The 9,212-nt window shown below is 28.9% G+C and overlaps 1 protein-coding gene across 2 annotated transcripts in view; it reads left to right on the top strand.

Annotated features, from left to right (window-relative positions):
- The window catches only part of LOC111704670 (disintegrin and metalloproteinase domain-containing protein 10), a 21,931-nt gene that overhangs the window by 2,082 nt on the left and 10,637 nt on the right, over positions 1-9,212 (top strand). For both annotated transcript variants that reach the window (XM_023476982.1, XM_023476983.1), the window contains exons 4-12: positions 190-277; positions 839-852; positions 1,301-1,345; positions 2,697-2,792; positions 3,706-3,766; positions 4,040-4,077; positions 5,503-5,611; positions 6,594-6,696; positions 8,478-8,528. In XM_023476982.1, coding sequence (XP_023332750.1) covers positions 190-277; positions 839-852; positions 1,301-1,345; positions 2,697-2,792; positions 3,706-3,766; positions 4,040-4,077; positions 5,503-5,611; positions 6,594-6,696; positions 8,478-8,528 — 605 coding nt within the window. The remainder of the gene's footprint in view (positions 1-189; positions 278-838; positions 853-1,300; positions 1,346-2,696; positions 2,793-3,705; positions 3,767-4,039; positions 4,078-5,502; positions 5,612-6,593; positions 6,697-8,477; positions 8,529-9,212) is intronic.

Genomic DNA, 9,212 nt, shown 5'->3' with positions numbered 1-9,212 from the left:
ATGTTAAAATGGTTCTTTTATAGAAGTAACAAAAATTCATTTACTTTGAAAATGACGCTACAAAAAATTAATGAATTAAAATTAATAAATGATAATTAGTTCCAGAACATTTTAATTTATATTAATTACTACGTATTTACATATATACAATGTTCTTATTTAAAATGCCATATGTTTATTTTCCTGCAGGAAGCTTGATACAATGGGTGGAGGTTCTTCAGGTCAAATTGGTCTTCATGTGGCAGGCTTAGGGATTCTTACATCACAACATTATCAGGTTATCTTTATTTGTTATTTATATTTATTTTAAAAAGAAGAAAAAAATTACATAAGACCATTAAAAAAATAGTTAACTAAGTGAATTCAAAGGATAATGATGATTTGTTTTTAAACCGCCATATTTTATTTCTATTCGAAGTAATTCAAAATTCATATAATTTCATAATAATTTTACTAATTTTATCAAGTTTAGATTTCTTAATTTTATCATTTTGTATTTTCGTTTGTATTTGAAACTAACAAAAAATACATCAATGTAGGTATAGGTGTTAAATACATCATTAAAAAAAATAAACGACTGCTTCTCCCCCCCTCCTCCCTCCTACCCTGCTGCAAGAGATGAAAGATTAGCTACAACCCCTTATCTGACGAATATCGTGAAAGATTATTAAGACATTCAGATCTAGAGCTGATATTTAAAAAAATTAGTAAAAACTTACTTTTTGCCATTCAGACCCCCATAGAAATATATGGAAAAACAAATTTATTCCACTAATACAATTTTTTGTTCTATTATTTATTCTAATAATAATAACTGATGTTTTTGTTGTTGTTGTAGGATAACTTACTGAGGAAGCAAACCATCAAACAATAAATCTAGAAATACCCCTCTATTCACGAAAGAATACCATTTAAAGATTAAACCTTTTTTCTATTGAAAAGAGAGCATTTTCTTTACAGAAACGACTCGCGGATGTATGCAGCAACGACAAGGAACGTTTTTTTCTGCCAAAAAATTCAATTTAACTAATTTTGAAAAAAGAATGTATCCACGTTCCAAAACATATTAAGAATCCAAACGAATTGTATAGACACAAATAAAAGATACAAAATTCGTTTGAAGATATCAAGTTCAAAATATCAATCAAAGCATTCTTAAATCTCATTAATAACTATGAAAATTATAATTTAAAAATAGAATATTATATTTTTTCAAAAATAAATTAACCGAGAAANCTCCAAGGCCCTGCGCCCTGTGTACAATTAAGGGGTTTGAAGCCAACCATTATTCCCTATGCAGGGGACCCTTTTCCACACCTGAGGAGTATCTTCGAGCCTTCTCCAGGTACTATCCTTAGTACATAGATCAGAATATATAACATGCCAGGTACTCTCTGTAGTACACAGATCAGAATATATAACATGCCAGTTACTATCTTTAGTACACAGATCAGATAATATATCATGCCAGGTACTATATTTAGTACACATATCAGAGAATAAAAAGTGCCGGTACTCTCTTTTGTACACAGATAAGAATATAAAACATGCCAGGTACTCGGTTGAGTACACAGATCAGATTATAAAATGCCAGGTACTCTGTTTAGTATACACAGAGCAGAATATAACATGCCAGGTACTCTGTTTAGTTCACAGATAAAAATCTTTAAATTTATCAGCTAATGACGTCAGTACAAATCTCAGGATCCAAAAATATCAAATAATCATTTCAGAACAAAGACTAAAAAAATTAAAAATAATTAATTAAATAGAAATGTTTGTCAAAACGTGAAATATTTATAAAAAAAATGATATTCTACAGAGGCAAGGTTACAGAGGGATACTTAAATATTCAGAAATATGTGTAAATTCCTGCTGCGTATCTAGATAACTCTTAAGATATAGTTGAACATATCAAACTAACATTGGGTTACATTTATAGTGCTCTAAAAAATCAAAAAGACAACAAAAGAATTGAGTCTTTGCCACAAACTCTGGTTTTTACATCCCTATATCTTAACAACCCAATATTGTAGACTAAAAGATATTTCAAACTATGACTTATGTTATATCAAACATAATTTGGTTGTAGATACTTGTGTATTAGAAGATCGGGATTTGTTGCAAAGACTCAATTCCTTTGAATCTTGCCCGAAACTGACTGCGGTGCTTGTGGATAGATTTTCTCTTTGAACTTTTATCTTACTTTCTCATCTTTAGCATTCTTTTCAAAACTATGAATTACTTTGCTCCAGAGAGGAAAATTTAGTTGGTTTTCTAAAGTTTTGAAAAGACACTTGACCAAGTCCATTTTAGATAATTTCTGGTGATTTCTTGGAGGATTTGTAAACCTTTACTTTGTTTCATTTCCATAAAATCATACTGTAGTACATATCTAAGTACACAGTACACATGGTTTAGAATACAGTGAGAACCAGAAAACTCTGGAATAGGAAGACGACTTCTAGACTCCAAGTTAGTCTTGAAATAGTTAAATTAACATGAAACAGAGCAATTGTACAGTGTAAACATATCTTTTCCGATTAATAAGTGATTTAAAAAGACTAATTAAACTTTTTGCTTTTTAACAACATCGAATACACTAATTTAATGTTGTCTTTCTATTCCAGAGTTTTCTGGTTCTCACTGTACAACACGTGAACAAGTATTTAGAATCCAGTTACGATATTTTGTAGATATCAATTTGATGGATATTGCCTCGCTGTACTCTTTTCCAACAGAGTTCTTGGCAATCATGTTCTAGGATTATCCTGGCAAGGCAATCATATCAGGTAAATTAAAGGGACTGTCAACGATATGTGTTAAGACTGTGGCGGTTACCAAGTAACGACACGGCAGGAAAAATGAGGAAAATGTGTTTTCTAATAATGTTTTTACATTTAATATACAATATGCAGTAGGTTAAATATTTCATAATCGTCATCTATCATGGTCAATTTAGTTAAATACTTAAAAGTAATACTTAAAGTAGTGTTCGGGAAAAATGAAAAGGGGTATAGGTTTACGGCGAAAAATTAGTGCTATTGATCGCTACTAATCTTACTCCTATATCTGTTGCGTCTATAAGGAGAAAATTGTTAAAAACGACTCATACCGAACAACGTAGCGTCCTTACAAATTCTGAAAGTTGCAAAATTCAACTCGGATCGTAAAATAATCAATTTAATTCTAAAATAATCATTACAAACAATAGTCATTGATTATTTTTTGACGCATTCGTGTATAGTTGATTTTCATAATATTTCTGATTTAAAAAAAAATAATATTCCGTTTGCGCTGAATTTTCGAACATTCCTGGAAAATATGAAAATTTCGTCTTCATTATCAAAACAGGAATAAAAGTAACTCTCAGATTATGAAAAATAAAAAAAATATTATGAAATATCAACTAGACGAATGCGTCGAAAAAATCATCGATGACTATTGTAATATCTGAATGATTTGTTTGGAAATTAACTGATTTGTATACGATCCGAGTCGTATATTGCAACTTTCTGAATTTGTATGGACGCTACGTTCTTCGGTATGAGTCGTTTTTAACAATTTTTTACTGATAGACGCAACAGATAGAAGTTAGATTAGTAGCAATCAAAAGCGATTATTTTCGCCGTAAGCCTATACCCCCTTTCATTTTTCGCGAACACTCTCTTTAAATGAAGGAAGTGTATCTGCATATATTTATAGAGGGTCTGGAGCAGGAGTGTGTCAGAAAAGACGGTTTGTTGAAACAGGAAAAGGAGAAAAGGTAGGAATGGATTTTCTTACAAATCTATCTTTATAACTTTATATCAATCTGAAATTACTTTAAGATTCTTTTTAAAAAATCTAAAAACCTTTATTGTATTTCAATTTTCTAAGATAATATAGTGATACCAAAAAAACTGTAGAACAGTAAGACGACATTAAACCGATAGGGTTGTTACGAAGCAAAAAAAATTTACTAATGAGCTATCAAATTATATACACTTAAATGATTTTTAGAAAGTGTGAAGTTGATTTTTTTAAAACATTTTTCTAGGAACAGTATAACCTGAACAGCCTTTTCATTACTTTAAGGTAAAATTATGCCAAAGAGTTGTAATTTATATTTTTTTTAGGTCTTGACTTTTTCCTGAAATTATTATTCTGCATTTAACCATAAAATTTTCTTATTTACGGGACGATATGTTACAAAGTATAAAAAGAATTAAAAATCAGTGATGGTGGTGGACCAAACCTCTGTAGAGTATAAAAGTAGATGTTAGTTCCACATTTATTGAAAATATATTTCGGTCTGGGTTGACCCTCGTCAGTTCTTGAGATTGTTTCTTCACAAAGATAAAAACAAAACTCTTTTACGAAAAAAAAACTTTTTTATCAGTAATATTGTAAATATTGCAAGAGTGTGTATTTTGTGACATCATCAATTGTTCTTTACACTCGAGAAAAAAAGCATTACGAGAGTAAAAGGAACTAATGTATGTTGTACAAAATGTATTTTAAGAATAATTAAATTCATTACTTATATTAAATGTCAACGTTTCTTTTTAACTTTTAAAGCGGTTTATCTTTTTCAGAATATTCTAGAAGGACAGTTTTTTAATTTATTTAATTTTGTTCAAATAATTAAATATCCTTATGACTAGAGAATACCGTGGGTGTTTAATATCTAAGATTGAAATTTTGAAGTAGAACAAAGAAAATTTTAGTTACTGATATTTTTTTAAAATAAGATTTTATTCGAGATGTTTGGGTTCTTTCCTTCTATTGGTCACTTGTTATAGAAGAGAACCAGAAAACTCTGGAATAGGAAGTTTTTTTTTTAAGTCAAGTTATGACACTAAATAGTCCGATGAACCGGAGGCACTTCAATTGCGCAGTGTAAACAGACCCATTTCATAAGTGATTTATAGCTTGTTAGTAAAGTTATTTGCTTTGTAACCACATAAAATGCATCAAATTCAGTATCGCTTTAATGTCGTCTTCCTTTTCTACAGTTTTCTGGTATTACTTTAAGACGCAAAAATATATTTAGATTCTGATCGATCCAAACCGATTTGGTTGGGTCATTTAAAATTTTAGGAATCATAAATTAAAGATATAATTGGGTTATTATTGTTATTGCTTGTTTTTTACATCGTTAAACATGATAATAACATCAATTATTTCTTGACAAGGATCTATCAATTGATTTTATTTTTCATAAATTAACTAAATGATGATGAGACACTGATACACTGATACACTGATACACTGATACACTGATACACTGATACATAGATACACTGATATACTGATACACTGATACACTGATACACTGATACACTGATACACTGATACACAGATACACTGATACACTGATACACTGATACACTGATACACTGATACATAGATACACTGATACACTGATACACAGATACACTGATACACTGATACAATGATACACTGATACACTGATACACTAATACACTGATACACTGATACACTGTTACAACTATCTAGAACTGAAAAGACTGAAAGAATACCTCTCCGAATGGGAGTCTTGAACCTTGCTCATGAAATCCTTCATAGCTTTGGAGCTAACCATGATAATTCTTCTTGTACTCCACAGGTAGTTATCATCCAGTCTATATCTGGCTTGTCTGTCTGATGTCTGTCTGTATCCACTATCTGATGTCTGTCTACACTATCAACCTTTACCCCGTCAGCGAATAGAGACACCATTAATGAGCCTCTTTTCAGTTATCAAAAAATTTGGGGCTATAAACCTGTAAAATATTGGCTTTGCAGGGATATGATGCAAAACAAGAACAATAAAAATGGAGATTTTAAGAAGCTGCTATCATATGATTATTAATACAATTTTTTAATAAGATTTGTTAAAAACAATATTTTAAAATAATTGTTAAAAAAAGATAAATTTGTTAATAAAAAGGAGGTGTGAAGCGCTTTTAAAGCCTAGTTTCAGAAAATTAAACTAGCTGTGAGATATCTTAAAACATTCAACTAGATCAGATTTAGAATTTTAGACTGTCAGATCAATATTTTAGAATATTAGACTGTCTGGTGGATATTTACAATATCAGACTGTCTGGTAGATATTTATAATATTAGATTGTCTGGTGGATATTTGTGTTTATTTAGAATGAAAGTTTTTCTGGTGGATATTTAGAATTCTAAATTGTCTGGTCTTTATTCAGAATATAAGATTGTCTGGTGAATATTTAGAATTTTATAATGTCTAGTAAATATTTAAAATTTTAGACTGTCTGGTGGATATTTAGAATATCAGATTGTTTGGTGAATATTTAGAATTTTATACTGTCTAGTAAATATTTAGAATTTTAGACTGTCTAGTGGATATTCTAGAATATTACACTGGCTGGTGGATATTTAGAATATTAGAATGTCTGGTGGATATTTAGAATATGAGACTTTCTGGTGGATATTTAGAACATTAGACTGTCTGGTGGATATTAAGAATATTAGACTGTCTGGTGGATATTTAGAATATTAGACTGTCTGGTGGATATTTAGAATATTAGACTGTCTGGTGGATATTTATAATATTAGACTGTCTGGTGGATATTTAGAATATTAGACTGTCTGGTGGATATTTGATGAGTAAATATTCTGGGACTGGTTTATTTAACAACAATGAGTTAATCTCTTCATGTACACAACAGAGCCTAACAGGTTATATATTTACAAAGGAACTGAGGTCTTGCTACATATTTTCAAATTTTCATATCTTTTCAACCTGATGGTGTAAAGCTTTGATATTTCAAATTTATAGTTTTTGATCTTACATAGTCTAAAATATGCAAGGTCTACGACATCGGATTAAAAAAGCATTAAAAATCAGAGTTTGTGTTAAGATCTCAGTTCCTTAGCTCATATTTATTGTATCATAAATGATTTTCTTCATGTTTTCAGCTAAATCATCCTTTTCTAAATTTTGTAACTTTTCCCGAATTAAAGATTAATTATAAAATGACATTCTTCTTTGGATACAACCCCCCCCCCCCTCCTCCCCACTAACCATAAACCTTTATTTAAGTTAAATAAAGCTCGGCCACTTCAGCCATTTTTTCAGATGGGCATTTTATTTGAGACCAAACAAATACTTGGGCGCGCTTTCGGCGTCCCCACATCTTTGATTAATGTTTAGTAGAATCTATCTATATCACTAGATTATCCTTAATCCTTTGTAATTTTTTGTAAAAAATCTATATAATTTATATGTGTTTTTCTCTGTTATAATCGCAATATTTCGGTGATTACAGGATCCATTCAAGGATTAATATATGAAGGGGAAAAGTAATTATAAATTAAAATCATTATAAATCAATGCAAGCTATATTAATACAATGTTTGTAAATGAAAAGATTATCAGATTATTTTCATTTTGTCCATTCTCACCATGAAACGCAAGACAAATGCATTTTAAGTGGATTAATGTGACAAAAAACATACAGGAGGGACCCCTAAAATACCCCGTCGTGGGCCCTACTCCCCCCCTTTTTTTCCGGGACAATATTCAAGTTCAAGTTTTGAATGTAAATTAATTGAACAAGGCAAAATTAAAATGATTCAAAGTATTTCATTGTACGCATCAGAATTTTGTATATATGGAGTATCGTTAATCTTGAATGTTTGATCTTGATATCCAATATGGGCACTATTACAGTTAGGATAAATGCTTGATGAGCTTGATTCCTCATTTCAGATATCCCTGCATATTACAATTACAACTGGATATCGAAGAGGATATAAATTAATCCGTCAGAATAAGATAGAAATAAAAGCTTAATCTAAAACACACAACTTCTGATTTAAGTACATATTTGCGATCTTTGTAAATAACTCCTCCAGTTTTTAATTGGTCCTAAAATATAAGATTATAAATGTAATTAATATTATAATCTAATATTATGATTTAATTACATATTTGCGATCTTTGTAAATAACTCCTCCAGTTTTTAATTGGTCCTAAAATATTAGATTAAAATGTAGTTAATATTATAATCTTATATTATGTCTAATATAATCCTACTTTGTAAATAACTCCTCCAGTTTTTAATTGGTCCTAAAATATAAGATTAAAATGTAATTAATATTGTTATCTTATATTATTTTAGTACATATTTGCGATCTTTGTAAATAACTCCTCCAGTTTTTAATTAGTCCTAAAATATTAGATTAAAATGTAATTAATATTGTAATCTTATATTCTGATTTAAGTACATATTTGCGATCTTTGTAAATAACTCCTCCAGTTTTTAATTAGTCCTAAAATATAAGATTAAAATGTAATTATTATTAAAATCTTATATTATGTCTAATATAATCCTACTTTGTAAATAACTCCTCCAGTTTTTAATTAGTCCTAAAATATTAGATTAAAATGTAATTAATATTGTAATCTTATATTATGTCCATCGTCTAATATAATCCTACAGAAATAACATGTTCAGATAGTTTGTCGAATCCAGATCAAACTCACTGTCTCGAACATGTAAATACAGGTAAATATACTTTTTTTACATAAATACATATATGTAAAATTGTATTCTACAGTCAAAATCACAAAAACCGCCCAATTAAATGACAATAGGATGATTTTACAATCGTCTATATAATCTTAATATTTGTCAATCAAATTTTACAATCGTCTATATAATCTTAATACTTGTCAATAAAATTTTACAATCGTCTGTGTAATCTTAATATTTGTCAATCTAATTTTACAATCGTCTATATGATCTTAATATTTGTCAATCTAATTTTACAATCGTCTATGTAATCTTAATATTTTGCATTCTAATTTCACAATCGTCTATATGATCTTAATATTTGTCAATCTAATTTTACAATCGTCTAAATAATCTTAATATTTGTCAATCTAATTTTACAATCGTCTATATAATCTGAATATTTGTAAATCTAATTTTACAATCGTCTATGTAATCTTAATATTTGTCAATCTAATTTTACAATCGTCTATATATAATCTTAATATTTGTCAATCTAATTTTTCATTCGTCTATATAATCTTAATATTTTGCATTCTAATTTCACAATCGTCTATATGATCTTAATATTTGTCAATCTAATTTTACAATCGTCTATGTAATCTTAATATTTGTCATCTAATTTTACAATCGTCTATATAATCTTAATATTTGTCAATCTAATTTTACAATCGTCTA

The sequence above is a fragment of the Eurytemora carolleeae genome, unplaced genomic scaffold, assembly GCF_000591075.1.
Source record: "Eurytemora carolleeae unplaced genomic scaffold, Eaff_2.0 scaffold619, whole genome shotgun sequence".
Lineage (NCBI taxonomy): Eukaryota > Metazoa > Arthropoda > Copepoda > Calanoida > Temoridae > Eurytemora > Eurytemora carolleeae.
This window is presented reverse-complemented; position numbering and strand designations above follow the sequence as displayed.